Source organism: Syngnathus acus, chromosome 15, assembly GCF_901709675.1.
Source record: "Syngnathus acus chromosome 15, fSynAcu1.2, whole genome shotgun sequence".
Taxonomy (NCBI): Eukaryota; Metazoa; Chordata; class Actinopteri; order Syngnathiformes; family Syngnathidae; genus Syngnathus; species Syngnathus acus.
Genome location: NC_051100.1, coordinates 14,332 through 33,602, shown reverse-complemented (window position 1 = coordinate 33,602; position 19,271 = coordinate 14,332). Strand labels below are relative to the sequence as shown.

The 19,271-nt window shown below is 45.2% G+C and overlaps 1 protein-coding gene across 2 annotated transcripts; it reads left to right on the top strand.

The window, feature by feature from the left end:
- Window positions 1–75: 75 nt before the first annotated feature.
- zswim8 (zinc finger, SWIM-type containing 8) lies at window positions 76–17,275 on the top strand. 2 transcript variants are annotated; one of them, XM_037270841.1, is made up of 26 exons: window positions 76–1,335; window positions 1,596–1,749; window positions 3,515–3,609; window positions 3,787–3,959; window positions 4,367–4,474; window positions 5,058–5,139; window positions 5,254–5,374; window positions 5,886–6,087; window positions 6,382–6,557; window positions 6,935–8,135; window positions 8,806–8,937; window positions 9,117–9,296; window positions 9,893–10,076; window positions 10,276–10,374; window positions 10,707–10,831; window positions 11,345–11,603; window positions 12,027–12,176; window positions 12,354–12,576; window positions 12,729–13,018; window positions 13,194–13,417; window positions 13,584–14,078; window positions 14,357–14,531; window positions 14,608–14,769; window positions 15,109–15,228; window positions 16,171–16,349; window positions 16,831–17,275. In XM_037270841.1, exons 1-26 carry the CDS (start codon window positions 1,158–1,160, stop codon window positions 17,032–17,034), a joined length of 5,691 nt encoding a protein of 1,896 aa, XP_037126736.1. In that variant the 5' UTR covers window positions 76–1,157; the 3' UTR covers window positions 17,035–17,275. The 2 variants fall into 2 exon arrangements, with proteins under 2 accessions (XP_037126736.1, XP_037126735.1); XM_037270840.1 differs by having other exon boundaries at window positions 12,027–12,188.
- The last annotated feature ends 1,996 nt before the right edge of the window (window positions 17,276–19,271 follow it).

The window sequence follows — 19,271 nt, the reverse complement described above, 5'->3', positions numbered from 1 at the left end:
GCAATGCGTGTACGTATCTTCTGTGAGAATGAGGTAGAAACAATCGAGCACATACTTTTTGAGTGTAGTAAGACTCGAGGCTTTTGGAGGAGAGCACACAAAAAAAAAAAAAAAACTTGTTTTCATATATTGATGTTTTGTTTGTCAGCTTGGATCGCTCAATAAACTTATGAAACGAAAATGAAACGAGAGTGCATGACTGGACTCAGGGATATTTTGACGTTCTACCTATTTCAAGGGACCTCATCGTGACATTTGGAACGTTTCTTTACCACAACAAGCTGGTTTATAACCTGATTCTCTGTCTTGCAAAGTTTTTTTTATTCACAGACTTCTCAAGTCCCCGCCCATTCTGACAATCTTTCTGGTCGACCTATCTGAAATCCCTTCATCGTATCAAAACGGAAAGGTTTGAATGTATCTATCACCGATTATCTGACCTTATGACAGGTGGATACCCCCTTGCAGTTGTATTCTTTGTTTCTGTTGCGTTGTGTTTTTGGTATTGTATTGAGTATATGAATAAAGCTTCCAAAAAAGAAAACGAAGAAGAAGAAGACGACGAAGAAGAAAAGAGAAGACGAAGAAGAAGAAAAGAGACGAAGAAGAAGAAAAAAGAAGAATAGAAACATTAGTCTGGTGGTGACTCAAAATTTGATAAAAAATCTAAAACAAAACATTTGCGGCACAAGCTAGACACCTTGTTTTTCGACACGGGAACACTTAAAACGCCAAAGGGACGTCAAACGGAAACGGAAAGCATCATTTTAGGTGGGAACGAAACAACATAAAGGGATAGCCTGTCGAAAGCAAAACCGGAGATTTCAACGGAATGGTCTAAATGTGTGAATGATGTCTGTGTAGTACCAAAGTTGTCTTTGCATTGAGGTAAATACCAGTTGTCTATTTTAATATTCGGCGTAAACTGACCAACCCGCAATGGTAAATTCTTCGAGACTGTAACCGGACAGGTCCTCCGATTTATATAAACACATGCTTAGAAACGCGTCACATTCGTCCCCGTCCCAACAAAACAAACAATGAAACACAAAAACCAGTCCAAACATTGGATATTTTAGTCAATGGACGACAAGAAGTGAAGAAGAACTCAAGTGACGGATCCGCCGGCCGGCGGATGAATCTTTATCGTCGCCGGAATGGAACTGATGTTTGCCGAGTGGGAAGAGGGGGAGAGGTTCTCATTTGAAGACTCTGACCGATTTGAGGAGGACTCTTTGTGCTCTTTCATTTCTGAGGCTGAGAGCCTCTGCCAGAACTGGAGGGGATGGAAGAAGCAATCTGCTGGAGCCACATCTCCGACTGCGAGGGCTACAGGTTGGGGAAGCGCTTTTTTTTCCTATCCATTGAATTTTCAAGTTCAACTTGTGTCATTCTTGCTGCTGTCCTAAATGGTAAGCCTGACTGCACTGTATGAAACGTTTGGTTTTTTTCTCAGGCTTATGTGATGTCCAGTCCCCTCTCGAGCTGGACAATATGGCGATACATAGCGTGAAGACGATACTAATGTGTTTATCGTGCCTAATGTCATTTTTCCCTCCTGTGTCTTGTATTTGATCATTTTTTCTTTCTTTTAGATGGTCAGGTAATTCCATTGGTGGAGTTGTCTGCCAAACAAGTAGCCTTTCACATCCCATTTGAGGTGGTAGAGAAGGTTTACCCCCCTGTGCCAGAACAACTTCAGCTTCGAATTGCGTACTGGAGCTTCCCTGAAAATGAGGACGACATCAGGTGGGCTCATGACATACACTTAAAAATGGTACTTTAGAAATGTAATTATGGCCCCGAGCAGCAAATGCTGCGAGGTCCCAACAACAAATGGAATGATTCATTATTTGAATGGAGCAGCAAACACTGTGAGATCCCTAATTTTTTTTTTTTTCCCATAGTAGTCGACTCCATCAGTAACCTTTGCCGCGCCGCCGTCATTTGTCAGCGGCCAGGGTATCCGTTGACCATCGTTAGTTCAACATCATTTCAAGTCAAACCAAACTGTAATCGTCAGTGCACCGTAGTTATTTTAGCTGCGCTTCTGTCAACAAATTTCACCTGTCTGTCAATCGTCTGTCTGTAAGTCAGTCGAAACAGAAAGATAGTCCAACGAATGAAATATCCTATTTCACCGAAGCCTTATATACACTTGCAAACATGATTTAGTCAACAGCTAGGTGCAGTGGCACTCTGACTACCTGCCACTGTTTTAACTACTAAAACAACAAAAACCTTTCCTTTCAATTTAGAATGAAACAGACTTCATGTTAAACGTGAGGAACCCAGATCAATTTGAGCGTGAACGCACGCACCCCTGTGCCCCGTGTCGAGTTCAAAAGTCTCACGGCATGGGGGAGAAATGATCTCCTCCCCTTTTCCGTGGAGATGTCACTGAAGCTACTCCTCCTCTCGGAGACGGTGCCATACAGTGGGCGGTCCGGGTCGTCCTTTATGGACAGCAGCACCCTGGCCGACACCCGTTGTTCTGCCGCCGTCAGACCAGGCAGCTTCGCGCCCACAACAGAACCCCTCTTCCTCAGCAGTTTGTCCAGGCGGGAAGCATCTCTCTCGTTGATGAAGAGGGCAGGGCGCTCGCCACAAAAGAACGATAAAACACCCGCAGCAGCATCGCATTGCAGACATTCAAGGATGCCAACCGCACACAGCAAAATATTTTGTTGTTGTAATTGTTTATTTTTCTATCATTCACAGGCTGGCATTAAGCCAGCTGGAAGCCGGACGAGTCGCTGCAGAGTTGGGCTCTGACCATCATTATTTTGCCAGGCCTGGTGTGTATGCAAAGTCTCATGAATTTTCGGCCAGGTCCAAAACAGCATCATTTTGGCGCTGGGTTCATGCTTGGGCCCTAATAAGAATAATTGCTACAAAAACAATTGGGATCTCACAGCTGTCACTGCTCGGGGCCTATTCATCATTTCTAGAGTTGTTTGAAATGATTCTGTACGTGTTGAAACGATGGCTCTCAAAATGTTTCAAGACTTTTGCTCACGGTGTTTGCACTACTTCATTACCAACTAGGCCAGGTGTGGGCAATTCCGGTCCTTGAGGGCCAGCCGGTGTCCTGCATGTTTTCTATGTCACCCTGTTGCAACACACCTGATTCAAATGGTCGGATAATTAGCAACGTCTGCAGTAGCTGGATAACAATCCTGATCATTTGGATCAGGTGTGTTGCAGCAGGGAGACCTATAAAACATGCAGGCCCTTGAGGACCGGAATTGCCCACCCCTGAACTAGGCGCTGCTTTTCAATTTCCTTTTTTAAGTTTAAGTTAAAGTTAAGTTAAAGTCCCAATGATCGTCACACACACATCTGGGTGTGGTGAAATTTGTCCTCTGCATTTAACCCATCCCCATGTGATTTTGATCCATCTCCTGGGGGAGAGGGGAGCAGTGAGCAGCAGCGGTGCCGCGTTCGGGAATCATTTGGCGATCTAACCCCCCCCAATTCCAACCCTTTTGATGTGTACTTCCTCTGATTGCAGGTTGTATTCGTGCCTGGCAAACGGAAGTCCTGATGAATTTCAGCGTGGTGAGCAGTTGCACCGGATCAGAGCCGTGAAAGACCCTCTGCAAATTGGTGTGTATATTGCTGGACTTGATTGACATGCATGAAGGTGTGCCGTGTGTGTGTGTTTCATTTTTGTTAATGTAACTCTGTTTGGTTGCTCTGTTTTATGCTAAGATTTTTGAAAACATGAAGTTTCAGCAGTTCACAGTGCTGATGTCTGTTCCCCCCCCCCCCCATTTCTGTCAGGTTTCCATCTCAGTGCAAGTGTGGTGCCCAGTCAGTCGGGACAGTCTAGAGGCACCTACAACGTGGCAGTAATGTTTGATCGCTGTCGCATCACTTCCTGCAGTTGTACGTGTGGTGCTGGGGCAAAATGGTGTGCCCATGTGGTGGCTCTCTGTCTGTTCAGGATTCACAATGTAAGTTAAAAAAAAAAAAAAGCATGGCTGACATGAAATATTTCGAGCAAATGATCATCGTCATATTAGAAGGTATTTTTATAATCTTAATTGACCGTCGTACATCCCATCCCGTTGACCCTGTCTGTCGCCTTATCTAAAGCTAACATTGTCGAATATGGGTCTTAAAGTGAAGAGTAAAATATTGGAGGGGCAAATTGGTGCTGTTGTTAAAGCCATCTTTTTTCATCTTAGGCACCTGGTTAAAGTCAAGCCTCTCCTTTTCCAACAGCACTTTTAAATAGTAATTCATTCCTTTGTCACCAGTCCTCCATGAAGCGTTTCCAGTTAGTCCATAGTCCAAAGTGCCGCTTGCCTCTCGACCGGCGCTTGTCAGAGGGATGGCATAACTCTGGCTTTCTCGACAGGCTTCAGCTGTCTGTCTGAGGGCCCCGGTGTCAGAGTCTTTGTCCAGGCTTCAGAGGGATCAGCTGCAGAAATTTGCCCAGTATCTTATTAGTGAGCTACCTCAACAGGTATGTTTTCTTTCCAATAAAACAAATCATATCATTGGAAAGCAACTAAAAGGAGAGCATGCAATTGCTGCAGTAGCTGCAGGTGAAGGCTGAGAGGCTGACTGAAAAGTTGTCAAGGCATATCGAATGATGCGAAAAGACAAGGAATGACATATAGAGTCGCTGATGACCCAGAACCGGAGGTCCAGAGTATACTTCCGGTCTTTTTGTAATGTAATGTTCGATGTGTAATGTTTTTTTTTTCCCCCTCACTCTCTCTTTACGCTACTATGAATTTGGAACGAATCCAATATGACTTGTCACTTTGACGGCGCAGTGTGGTCCGTGCCAGCGTTAGGGCAGGGGTGGGCAATTGCGGTCGTCGAGGGCCAGCCGGTGTCCTGCATGTTTTCTATGTCATCCTGTTGCAACACACCTGATTCAAATGGTCAGATAATTAGCAAGGTCAGCAGAAGCTGGATAACAATCCTGATCATTTGAATCAGGTGTGTTGCAGCAGGGAGACCTATTTGCCCACCCCTGGGTTAGGACATGCCAAGACCGTTCATTGTACTTTGTGCGTCGGGTGGCTTTGTCTCTCCAGATTCTACCCACAGCCCAACGACTGCTTGATGAACTCTTATCCTCTCAGTCTACTGCAATCAACACCTTGTGTGGAGCTCCAGGTAAATTAGCCCAAAACATCCCATATATGAGAATACCACAAGTTGATCTTGAATGAACAGCAATTAAATAATGACAATAAACCAAAAATGTGGTGTGTGCGTGTGCGCTTGAAGACCCCACAGCTGGACCATCGGTTTCTGATCAGAGTACCTGGTATTTGGATGAATCCACTCTGAGTGACAACATCAAAAAGACACTGCATAAATTCTGCGGACCTTCACCTGTTGTCTTCAGGTTGTTTATTTCAAATCGAAACACACTATCAAGGTTTTCGATTGTTGGTGAACCTTTACTGACGCGGGTTAATTCTTTGAATGATTCTGTAGCGCACATTCTGGATAAAGTTGAATATATATACATCTTATTCTTGCCATTCTTTGTAGAAAGTGCAATCCATGCTAAGAAAACAATGCCTCGTTACTTGCAAATGGCGACACCGCCGATAGCCGCGTGCAGCGCTGCTGCCGATGAAACTGTCTTTTACAACGCCATATGCAGTATAACGTACTGTATTATAGCAACTACACTCCCAACGTGAGCTAAGTTTGACATAAAGCATTTTCTTCCCACCTTTATGGTCAGAAGACATAAATCCAAAGGAGTCTGAGGGATGTCGGGCACGCGTAGTCGTTCGTCCCCAATGTGTCCATGTGCATCTTTAAGACCTCGACACGCCAATTCAACATCGGCGGCCGTTAAGTCGGACTCTGCTGTTAATCGCTTGTGCGTGCGTTTGTGTTCACAGTGACGTCAATTCCATGTATCTGTCTTCCACTGAGCCACCGGCTGCTGCCGAATGGGCCTGTCTGCTAAGACCTTTAAGAGGCCGAGAGCCAGAAGGCATTTGGAACCTTCTATCTATCGTCAGAGAAATGTTCAAGAGACGAGACAGCAACGCTGCACCGCTCCTCGAGATACTCACTGAGCATTGCCTGACTTACGAACAGGTACATCGTCCATGCTTGCGAGAGCCTGAACAGGTGCCCCTGATTGTTTGTTTGTTTTTCTAGGAATTATTGGGGCTTGCACCAGGAGCTGTGCGAGGTCCGTAATCTTTGAAATAGAAAAATTATGATTAGGGCCAGAGGAGCGAAGACATTTATTTTGGAAGAAATATTTGAAGGGGCCGGGAAGCGATGGCTGCGAGTTTGCTATTGCTGTTGTAGGAATTATTTTGATTGTGGTGGTGATTATTTGATTGTTATTATTTCTGAATATATGTCTGCGGTGTTTGTTTCCAGATCATCAGTTGGTGGTACAGTGTTCGGACATCTGCATCACACAGCAGTGCCAGTGGACACACTGGACGAACCAACGGTCAATCGGATGTAGCGGCTCATGCCTGTGCCAGCATGTGTGATGAAATCGTGGTTCTGTGGAAACTAGCAGTGCTAGACCCCACTATCAGCCCCTGCAGGTCCGATGATTTGCATAAGCACATATGTGTATATACATTTTGTTTTTGTTCAGTCAACTTTATCCTCCCCTTCAAAAAAATCCCGAACAAAATCGACACATGCAACTCAAAATGGCCGTCCGTCTATGATTACAGCAATTGTTATTGGACTGGAGCGCTACGAACTTACTAAGCCTTACGAATATACCGAACATAATGTATTCGAGTCCGAAGAATAATATAAGAATAGTTTGAGCTTCTGTTGACCCCAAAGTCCGTGTAAACTCTAGGCTTAGCTGTACTACTCATGAACCTATAAACCTATCAGTAGGTAACACCAGTGATGTAACGAGTGATCTTTTTTTTGACGAGAATACTTCTTGTGTCTTCTCTCCTAGGCGTCTGGAACTGGCAAGTCAACTGAAGCACCGGCACCTTAAAGTTATCGAGATAGTGAAGCGTGGGCAACATCGCAAGTCCCTGGACAAGCTCTTCCAGGGCTTTAAACCTGCTGTGGAGTCATGTTATTTTAACTGGCAAATGGCCTACCCTCTGGAAGGTATCACGTCCTGTCACGCTGAAAAGAAGACAGCCAACTTGTCCTGGCCTCGCGGAATGCAGCAACAGAGAGCAGCGAGAGCCTCTGCGGCGGCATCAGCTATCAGGGAAGCTTCGGAACTAAGAGGAGCAGATTGTCATTCGAGAGGAAGCGCTCGGTCGTCGTTTCAAGAAGAGGTTGTAGTGAGGCCAAAGGAGATGGTGCTAACCAAAAAAAAGACCATTGCAGTCAATGGAGGGGGAACTATGTTGGTTCGTCTGGGAGGAGGGGCTCTCTCACTGTCTCTAGAAGATGGAGAAGGAAAGTGCTTTTACAAAGGAACAGGTAGTGCCTCCGGGGGGAAGTTGAAACTGATGAAGGGCTTTGGGAAGGGGGGCATTTTAGGGGGATGTCAAAATATCAATGCTAAACAGAGAACCAGCAGCGAGGATAGCTCTCTGGAGCCAGACCTTGCCGAACTCAGCCTTGATGATGGCTGCAGTCTGACTTTGGGGGCCGAGGCAAGCAACACGTTTGAATATATTCCTCCAGCATCGATGGGGTTTCCCTCCAACGCTCCGCTGCCCCAAGAGTCGTCGTGCAAGAATGGCAAGATTTTGGATTGTAAACATAGCAGCAGTCATGCCACCGTAGCGTTCAAAGAGACAGACGTGGCTGTATTTGATGTTTCCGAGCAATTCGAGTACCGGACGCAACAGGAGGACTCGGAAGAGACCAGAGATGTCAAGCCAGTTCACGGTGACCAGCCGCTAGCCAATTCGTGCGATGGATCTTCCGCCGAGCCTCTTGGTGGGCTTGAGGAGAAAATGCGTGCTGGAACAGAAGCAGAGAATAGAGAAGCCGCTGTGTGTGGAATTGCTCCAAAAGAAGCGGAAGCGTCAAATGGTGGTGGACTAGTTGTGTGTGAAGATGACTACCAGCTTTACTACCTGAGCCCTGCTTCAGAAGAGGGAGCATACAGACAGCTGGTTGACAGCCACGAAGACGGGCCAGACATCTTTGCAGGGATCAAGCCATTAGAGCAGGAGGAACGAATGGAGGTAAGTTCAACTATTATTTTGTGAGGCAATGACTTGATTTTCTGACATCAAGGTTGAACACTTCATGCTTGCTATAGCATGCTAACAGTAACTATCAGTCACCCAGCCCTTTTAAATTCACGCTTGTTATAGTATGCTTTCACACCGGAGTCTCCATAACATCTAGCCGCCAATCCGTTGACATGATTATAAATGAGGACTTATTTCGCAACATGGTGTTCATGATGGGCACGCCGTGAAAAGCACAAAAGTCCAGTCACAGCACTTTGGTTGCGAACAATCCGTCGTTTGGCTCTGCCACGTTGGAGCGGCGTCTTCTGAGCCAACAAATTACCATATCAGTCCCGATGTGACGAATTACCGCTACTGCTCGTCCTGCTGCAATTGCTGCCGCTAATAATGATAAAAATAATTGCAACAATCTATGTTCCAATTCCAATCTGTCAGTATCCAAAGTACCAGGTCTCCAACATCCAGGGATGTGAGATCCCTTTCTAGACCCTTTTCTTTTCTTTGTGTTGCTGGAACACTTTGATGGCATTTCCATTCATAAAGTTGATTGGAGACACAAGTGATTTGAGTTTCAATGTGGTCATAAACAAATGATTAAGGTATGACTGGTTATGGTATTCTTTGAATAGTGTGAGCCAAAATGCTGTTGTTCGGATAGGTGCTGTTTGCCTGTGCCGAGTCTCTACATGCTCACGGATATAATAACGAAGCGTGTCGACTGGCCGTGGATTTAGCAAAGGAGCTCCTGGCCAACCCTCCGGACCTAAAAGTGGAGCAGCCACAGACTAAGGCAAGTGAGCTTACTTAGTAAGTCGTTAAGCGGTCGTAGCGGCTACGACTTGTCATTTAGACTGTCGAGATTTCATTGTATCAAACAAAAAAGATTTCAAAATCAAATACATTTCAAATGTAGTACGTTTATTTCTAGGGTTGTATAAAGTCCTCATCTTTGCCTTTGTATTTCTTTAGGGTAAGAAGAATAAAGTCTCGACAGGCCGTCAGACTCAGGTAGCCACCAACACCTTTTCAAAAGCAGCCTTCCTCATCACTGTACTCAGTGATCGACCGGAGCTCCATAACCTGGTCTTCAACACCGGGATGTTCTCCTTGGAACTCCAGAGACCGCCAGCTTCGACAAAAGCTTTAGAGGTAAATCAGCTATTAAAACATTTCAGAAAATGATTTTGGCTTGAAATACACTGTTAGAGTGGTGCTCACTCTAACTTGTTTTTGCAAGAACCACACGGAGACAGTATGCCCTTTTTAAGCATTTGCAAATGGAGAGCCATTTGTCGCTGTGCGTACAGCGAGGATCGAATGAGGTCTGACTCTGGCCTCTTGCAAGAGCATTTTTATTAAGAGAAACAGGGTGGGGGTGAGAGTGGACTGGATGGAGAGAAACCCCGTGACCTCTAGTCAAAGCATAGCAGGGGGTGTTTTACGACGTTGTGTAGGATGGGACAAGCGAGGTCATTTATTACAGGTTACATTCCAACATAAGCATAAAACTAATCTAGCTAGGTTATTTATTACAGGTTACATTCCAACATAATCATACGATCAAGATAATCTGGAAAACCCTGACATACACCATCAGCACCGCTTTATTTTTCTTTCAAAATTCAAACTCAACACATGCCTTTTTTGAGTTGGAAGTTTTAAACTTTTGGCCCCTATCTAACGCCATAAATACGAACGAATGTATTTCACGTAGAAGACGGACTTACTCTTTGTGAATTAACCAGGTGAAGCTGGCTTACCAAGAGTCAGATATTGTGGCTTTGTTGAAGAAACTTCCTATGGGTCTTCCGGAAATGTCGCTCATCAGAGAGAGGGCTGTGCAACTCCGAGATGGAAACTACTGTGGTTACAGACCAGTCCCTCCTCTCATGTTGGCCAGCTTTATTTTTGATGTCCTCTCTGCCCCGGGTAAGAACCGAATGTGGCTCAGTCTTTGTCTCGCACTTGCCACTTTTATCGTCATCTGTTTACGTGTTGCATTATTTGTTTTTGTTATTATCATCATCATCTGTTGAATTCTTGACAAATAATCTTCCTTGTCTGTTATGATGTCAAATAGCCTTACTGGGGTAGAAATTCCAAACAACCCGTTTTTGTCTTTGTCCAGTTGTCTCTCCAACTGGCTGCAGCTCCTCCAGTCGCAAGGTAAGCAGTGAAAAGCCGGGCGATGAAGAGCTTGGCTTTGATGCAGCTGTTTCAGCACTAGGTAAGTACATATGCTCCGCTCGCAGATTGCTGTTTCTTCTTCATTTTGCACTTGAAACGGTAATATGTAGTGTCATCATTAGAATGAAGGCGTTTGTCTGTACAATGTACGATAGCGATTCATTCTGTGGATTTCCGTCCGCTTATGCGGGTGGGTTCAACGGCTTTAGCAGAGAAAGGCAGACTTCCCTCTCCCGAGCCACTTTATCCAGCGGGTCATTAAATTGGGAGTCATAGGCTCAATCCCAATAGCACCACTTGCGTCTGTCTCGCCTTGTCCCTCGCACGTTTTTTGTCTTCTCCAGACCCAATCATCTTTAATTGTGTATGCAGGCATGAAGACCACAGTAAGTGAAGCAGAACATCCTCTGCTTTGTGAAGGAACAAGAAGGGTTAAGGGAGATCTGGCTCTGGCCCTCATGATCACATATAAAGATGACCAGACCAAGCTCAAGAAGGTAAGAACATTCTGTGCTGACAAACATGTTGTTCAAGAGAGACGCTTTCATATATATATATAGACGACGATACATTGTGTACAGATGAAAATTCAACGTCAGCGCCTCGTTCGCAATAGCGGAAGCTTCCAGAAAGACAACATTTTGCTGTTCCATGTTAAGGGCACGGTTGTCCTTTGGATTCATTTAAGGGCAAAGAAACTTCTTTCACAGGTTGCTGTGCGCACTGGAACCACGAGAGAAATTATACTTGAGCTGAAAAGGTCACCTCTTGGAGAGGTTCCAAGAACACAACCAAATCCAGTAGAGTAGCTGCTTTCGCTCCACTTTTCTCAGTCATGTTTGATGAACCTGATTCTTCTTAGAATGATCTACGACACCAGCTATTTTCTCCGCCCAGCATTTGAGTGAAGGCCAAAGGAAATGTCACTTTGGTTGTTTGTACATGCTTGCGTTTTTCATTCCCTTGCTTACTCAACACTATCCTCTCTTCTGTCATCTGTCCGTCTTCAGATCCTTGATAAATTATTAGACAGAGAGGGTCAGACACACAAACCTCAGACCCTGAGTTCCTTCTACTCCAACAAGCCCGCAGCATCCAGCCAACGCAGCCCATCCAAACACGGCCCTTCGACTTCGTGTGGAAGCACATCTTTCAACTCCACGTCTGCTGCTGCTGCTGCTGCCGCCGCCGCATTGGCTCGCCAAGAGCCGGCGGATGAGCAGAAATCGGTGCAGAACAGCACTGCAGGACGCAGCGCTCCTAATCTTGGTAAGCATTGTGAGATGTGGTCCTTGCAAAATGTCCTCCTCATTGACATCATTGCCAATAGAAAGTCACAACCGTAGGCTCATTCAAATCACCATTCCCCAAATTGCCACATATAAAAGATTCGCCGTTTTCCCCCAAATATTGAAGAATTGACTTGTTCTTTTCTAATTTGTATGTATTTTAACCGATATGTCTACTTATTCCAAGAACTCTACATTCTCCCACAAGTATTTGGACTCATTCAGTTTTTCCCCCTCTAATTTCTACAGTTCTTGACTGCAATTCCAACCATTCCACCTTTAAACGATTCAACTCATGTCAGTTCTTGATTCGATCAAACCATTCCACCTTCTTCTTATTGCTGCTTCAGAGTATGTGTATTGATTTGTATTGTATCGTACGGCTTTGCTTCCTTCCGTCTAGTCCCGGGAGGCAATCAAAGTGACTATCAAAGCGAGTCAAGCACATTCAAGCTTGACAACACCGTGTCGAGCAGAGTGGCACTTGGGGAACGCTGTGGATACAGCCAACGTTGCTGGGGATCTCCTGCCCGACAGAAGAAGAAACACACTGGTACCACAGGCAATTGGTTTCATTTTGATTCACCTTACATGTTGTATGTATATTTCTATCGTAGCAGCACGGTTCACACTCAAACCCTAAGCAAATACTACCTTGATGTTTTGAATTGTGTTTAATGATGACGATAACAAAGAATAGATTGACTTTTCATGTAATCTGCCCGCACAGGTATGGCAAGTATTGACAGCAGCGCTCCGGAGACGACCTCAGACAGTTCTCCCACTCTGAGCCGACGGCCATTACGAGGCGGATGGACGGCGACGTCGTGGGGTCGGGGCCAAGATAGCGACAGCATCAGTAGCTCGTCTTCAGATTCTTTGGGATCCTCCTCCTCTAGCGGATCAAATCGTGCAGGGTGCGGTGCCAGGGCCAAGAGCACGGACACCAGCAGGTAAGCGCTTCTTGTCTGCCTGCCTGCCTGCCTGCCTGCCTGCCTGCCTGCCACAAATACTTCAACAATCAAACCTTTCACCAGGGATGTCACACCCTACCTGCGACGGTATTGTTCGATGATTCTAGATGTATTTTCCTCTCTGCATTTAGATACAAAGGACGTCGTCCGGAATGCCACGCGCCTCATGTCCCCAACCAGCCGTCAGAGGCCGCGGCTCACTTTTACTTTGAGTTAGCAAAGACTGTGCTCATCAAAGCTGGAGGAAACTCATCTACTTCCATTTTCACCCAGCCGTCTGTTAGCGGAGTGCATCAGGGACCTCACAGAAACCTTCATCTGTGCGCCTTTGAGATTGGCCTATATGCCCTCGGCCTCCACAACTTTGTCTCTCCCAACTGGCTGTCCAGAACCTACTCATCACATGTGTCCTGGATTACTGGTGTGTTTTGGTACATTGTGGACGGACGTGTTGAGTGAACCTTATGTACTGAAAGTGTTGACAGTGCCAATACACAATTTGGGGATTTCAATTGCTGCTCTAACTCACTGTCAAGGTGTATGCTTTTTTTTATTTTTTTTATTTTTCTCATTTGCCATTTACCATACCCTTTCAGGACAAGCTATGGAGATTGGTAGTGCTGCCCTCAACATTTTGATGGAGTGTTGGGATGGTCACCTCACACCGCCAGAAGTGGCGTCATTGGCCGATCGGGCCTCACGGGCGAGGGACCTCAATATGGTCCGTGCAGCTGCCGAACTGGCTCTCAGCTGCCTGCCTCATGCACACGCTCTGAACCCGAATGAGATCCAGAGAGCCTTGGTGCAGTGCAAAGAACAGGTGCTCTAATATTTCTTCTAACTGTTGTCAGTTTGATTGTCAAATCCAAAATGAGGCTATGAAGGCAGACTAAAATAATATAAAGTTACAAATGGATGCAGTTAACCATATTTTTTATTTTTTTTTTTCCGCTCTCCTCTCTCCTTCTCCCCCACCTTCATTCCAGGACAACGCGATGCTAGAAAAAGCCTGTGTAGCTGTCGAAGAAGCAGCTAAAGGTGGAGGTGTTTATCCTGAGGTATTGTTTGAGGTGGCGCATCAGTGGTACTGGCTGTATGAGCATTCGATCATAGGAGGAGGCTTAAGTCAACAAAGAGAGACTTTGGGGCGATGTGGGGCCAAGGGATGTGTAAGCAGAAGGACCCCAGAGACCAGCTGCGGGGTGGGAACGACCAATGCGGAGTCGGCCGGAGTAGCAGTTACGGCGGCGGCAGCTATTGTACCAGTTATCTCTGTGGGTTCCAACATATATCAGTCCCACGGCATGTCAGGGCAGGTTATGGTCCATGCTCATACACATGGCCTTCACCCCTACGCCACCATACAGACCCATCTGCCCACAGTTTGTCCCCCCCTTTGTTCCCCCCAATACTTGGGTCATCCTCTTCAGCACACACCAAGACCGGCTGTCTTTCCTCTGTCTGGAGGTACATACCCACAGGTGAGGAGGCTCTTGCTGTAATATGTTGATCTAATTCATGACATTATAGTCTGTCCCTGCCTTGTTGCCTTAACTATTTTCTCCCAGGTGAGGAGGTTCTTTCTGTAACATGTTGTTGGTCTAATTCATGACACGATAGTCTGTCCCTGCCTTGTTCCCTTAATTTGTTTTACCCCAACCTGCTCCCCCCACCAATTACTAATTGCGACATTCCTAACACAGCTGAGGGCAAGTTTCTTTCTTCCTTTCTCACTGCTGTGTTTTTGTCTCACCGACAGGGTATCCACCCAGCCTTTTTTGGTGCCCAGTACCCTTTTTCTGTGGCTACTGCTCCCTCGCCTTCCATGGCAGCAAGTGCTGTGAGCTTCCCTGCAATCCCCGTGCCGCCCATGACTCAGATTGCCTATCCCTATCATTCAGAGAGCAGTCTGCCAATGAACTCGACTGTAGCAGGTCAGGACTGGCTGGGTTTGCTTTTTTTGTGTACATTTGAGACCAAGAACTGACCACATCTGTCATCTTTTTTTAGTTGGCAATCTCCATACCGGCTCCACCTTTCAGGCTATCCAGGGTTCCTCGCTTTCCTCCCAGCCGAGTCTACTGGCGAGCACTTCCTACCCTGCAGAGGATGAACACCTTCAGCCAATCAGTCAGCAGGGCATGCACTATCTCCATTCTGCCTATAGAGTTGGTGAGAATTGTTTTCTCTTCTTCAAACATTCTGTAAATGTTTCAAAAATACTAACTGTGGCGGATCTCTAGTCTATTATATCATTTAGGCCTCTCACCAGCAGGCGTCTTTCTTTTGTTACAGCGCACTGCCTTAGGAGCTTTGCCTTTGTTTACTTGTTGCACTTGATGGTTTCCTTAGTTGGCGCTGTTGTGACTGCTAGCCTTTTCGCTGAGCCTATTGATTGCGCTCATGTCGCACACACGCTCTGCGGTATGAATGCTACTAGAAAACTGAATCCCCCCCCCTAACCCTAGCTACACAACCTAATAACAATAAAATTCCACCTCCTTTTCTCAGGTATGCTAGCGTTGGAGATGCTGGGAAGGAGAGCTCATAATGATCACCCAAACAACTTTTCCCGAAGCCCACCCTACACAGATGACGTCAAATGGCTTTTGGCACTTGCTTCAAGACTCGGTGAGCCTATTTGTTATAAGCATTTGTTTGGGTAAAATACATAGATATATAATGACAGTGTGCTAATTTTGTGTGCAGTATATTAGCTGTCTTCAAAATATAAAAAGAAAAACGCTAGCTAAACTTTTTATTTTGTCCAACACTGTTGCTGTGGCAATGCAGTTTCTTTAAAAAAAAAAAAAAAAAATGCATATTTTCAAGGTCTTAACACTCGTAAAAACATATGAAACATATGAACGACCAGCTCAGTGGCCTAGTGGTAGAGTGTCCGCCCTGAGGCTGGAAGGTTGTGGGTTCAAACCCCGGCCGAGTCATACCAAAGACTATAAAAATGGGACCCATTGCCTCCCTGCTTGGCACTCTGCATTAAGGGTTGGAATTGGGGGGTTAGATCACCAAATGATTCCCGAGCGCGGCACCGCTGCTGCTCACTGCTCTCCTCTCCCCCGGGGGATGGCTCAAAATCACACGGGGATGGGTTAAATGCAGAGGACAAATTTCACCACACCCAGATGTGTGTGTGTGACGATCATTGGGACTTTAACTTTGAAAGCTGGCACACACATCACACATGTAGTTTATCATGCCTTACAAAAATGATGACTTGCACTCTCTTCAAATGAAACAGCCCCTGCTCAATGTTGCCAGGGCTGCGAGGGTCCTTTATACCAGCTGGCAGAGCTAATTAGTCTTTGACCCAACAAAAGACTGACCTTGTTGTTGCTCTATTTTTCGCTGCATATTAATACTACTGTACAATTTGTTTTTTTTGTTTTTTTAATTGACCGTGCTTTATAAATAAAGTGCTATTTTATTGCATGGCATTGTATGCTATATGGATGAATTAAAAACACTGCATTGCCTGGCCATCACCGCCGTCAGCCTCCCTCAGATGTTGATCAAACTGTCTTGAGCAACTTGTGTCGTATTGTGTTTTGTCAGGAGTCAACTATGTGTACCAATTCTGCGTGGGAGCGGCTAAAGGTGTCCTGAGTCCATTTGTTCTACAGGAGATCATAATGGAGGCACTTCAGAGGCTGAATCCTGCTCACTTTCACACCCACCTCAGAACTCCTGCCTTCCACCAGCTTGTGCAGCGCTGCCAACATTCCTACCTGCAGGTATGGTACCAAAATTCCAAGGTTGCCAAAGAGGTGATACTTAGCATTTTCAGAGTCAGTAGATGAAGGAGCCGTCCCCTTAACCACTGCGGAGGGGCCTTGCGTGTTGCAGTGATCGGAGGATCTAGGTTTTCTGGGGCTTTGTGACACAGGGCAAACAGGTCAAAGACCCTTTTTGAAGAAAAACAGGAATAGACGGCGGTTTCCCTGAGTTAAAATTGTTCGTTCAGGACATACAATGTTTTTCTCCTAAAACTTGACACTGCAAGTCAATGTTTCCATACACTTGCACTTGTGCGACTACTAAATCTGATGACTGTTATTGAATATTTATTTACTAGTAAATATCTGCTCCAATTGATTAGTATTATAGTAAAAGCTCCCAGCACAGCGCTTGGAACAAGGAATGGAGTTGACGAGTTTTTCTGTGCTTTTTTGCTGAATTGTTTGGCAATCAGCCTTTCTCCTTTTTTCTTTGCAGTATATCCATCACAGGCTCATTCACTTGACACCCGCCGACTACGATGACTTTGTCAACATCATCCGCAGCGCCAGAGCCGCTTTCTGTCTCACACCCGTGGGTGTCATGCAGTTAAACGATGTGCTTCAGAACCTGAAGAGAGGCAAACAGACTAAGGAGCTATGGCAGCGCATTTCCATGGAGATGGCAACGTTTTCACCTTGAAGAAGCCATTGTGCATCACAATGGGCCGAGCCAGCCACATTCCAACACTTTTTGTCTGAAACTTTGCTCCCATCTCACCCCCAGTAATATACAGTGAGCAAACGTGTTCACTCGAGGTTCCTGTTTTCTGTGTCAGACAAAATGCGTTTCTGACTGTAATTACATTGAAATATAATATTGACTTTTTTTTTCCTTCTAATTTCTACTGAAAATCATTCACTAAGACAAAGCTTGGTCTGTTGACACTCTTTTGTCATTTTCAAGAAAAGTATTGGGGCCACTCCTTTTTGCAGTCAAGCGCATTATATTGCTGTCTAACAAAAAGCATTCTTAAAGGCAAAGTCAACCCCCAAATATTAACGATATGTTGTGTGTAGCTCAACTTGTTGAAACACATTTTCCCAAGCAATGTTTCGCTCGTGGAATATAAATTAAGTAGGCAAACTCCACCTGTTTTGTGGCGGCCATTCTGCCACTTACTGTTGAGTGAAAATGATGTCACAATTCAGTTTCAGAAAACTGGTCATTGGTTGTGACAAGAGATCTGTCAACCGTGACGTCATTTCCAGTCAACAGCAATTGGCAAAATGGCTAACCCCGAAGTTGGATACAAATGGGAGAATTTTGCTGCTTAACTCGTATTCCACAAACGCATATTAGAGAAAATGATTTTAAAAGCAAAAAAAGTCGATTTTCCATGATGTCTCTATTTAGGTTGAGTCAAACAAAGAGGTATGTGAATATTTGTTTGGGTGTGGCAGTGCGGTGCGGTGTCCTGTATTCAGCAATGGGATGGATGAAGTCCCAGTTTCTCGGGTCTATTTTGATATGTGCATGCTCCTAATTCAGTGTCGTTTTCTTGCAAAAATTTTCAATGAGACAAATCTGCCAATGCATTCAAATGTGCCTTTGAAAGGTAAGGACTTTATTGTATTTTCAAACACGGTTCTGGTACTTGCGGGAAAAATGACATCACGGTTACTCAGTTAACCGCCAATCACAGCTGAGCTTCAGAAACCGCTGAGCAACTGTGATGTCATCAAAGGCGCGTTGAAACAGCAACTCTGCGCCCTCAATCTCGAGTACACAATATCCTTAATAAGATAATTAAAATAAGGTATATACATGAAGGAAAAAAATGCTGAGCTCAGTGTCGAACTCGCTACACGATGCACATGAGGCGGCCGTATTATCTAGTGCGCCACTACGTCGGGGCGTAAAACTAAGTTTACTGAATAAACAGCGCTTTTGGTCCGGACCAAACTAGGACAAATACTTTTCTGGTCTAAATAAACCCTGGGATACAATATCCTTTATATGACAATAAAAATAATATAATGGTATATACATACAGACAAGGGAGAAAAGAAAAAGTGCCAAGACCGGAGTCAAACTCGCATCATGTTAGAGAAGTGGCGATACTAACCAGTGCGCCATTGTATCAACGCACAAAATCTGTAAGTCTACTAAACAAAAGAGCGGTTGCTATATCACGTTGCTACGTCGCAGTCATGTGACGCGGACATGACGTCAATAGGTGGAACTTCCGCCGAAATTCAAATCCGTGGGCAGTTAACTTGTTTAAAAGGCAGTGGGAGGAAGACTTATTTGATTTAAATCTATTTTGAGTGTGCGCCATTATGTCAATGCATAACAACTGTAAGTCTACTAAACAAAACAGCGGTTGCTATATGACTGGTTGGATCGGCCTCCAAACAAGACAAGCACAGACTGCAACGAACAATCAGGACTGCAGAAAAGATCATTGGAATCAACCTCCCATCTATCCAAGACTTGTACCTGTCCAGGACCAGGAAATGTGCAAGGAACATCTCTACAGACCCTTCTCACCCAGGTTGCAGTCCGTTTGAACTACTCCCCTCCGGACGGCGTTATAGAGCTCGGTACGCCAAAACCAGCAGACACAGAGACAGCTTCTTCCCCCAGGCTTCCCATCTGTGGTCTCTTCTCAAGGTTTCTCATTTCCCCTAGCTGGAGTTTTGAGTTTTTCCTTGCCCTTTTGGGAGTTTAAGATCAGGGGATGTTTGAGAATATTTGCCATTTTTCACATGTCCTGAGTGTTGTTAGTCACCTAAATGTTGAAGAGAGGGTGTGATTTACCGAAGTCAAATTCCTTGTTTGGCACGCTCAAACATGGCGAATAAAAAACTCTTGAATCTTGAATGACGTCTGCTACGTCGTGGTCACGTGACGCGGATATGACGTCATTGGGCGGA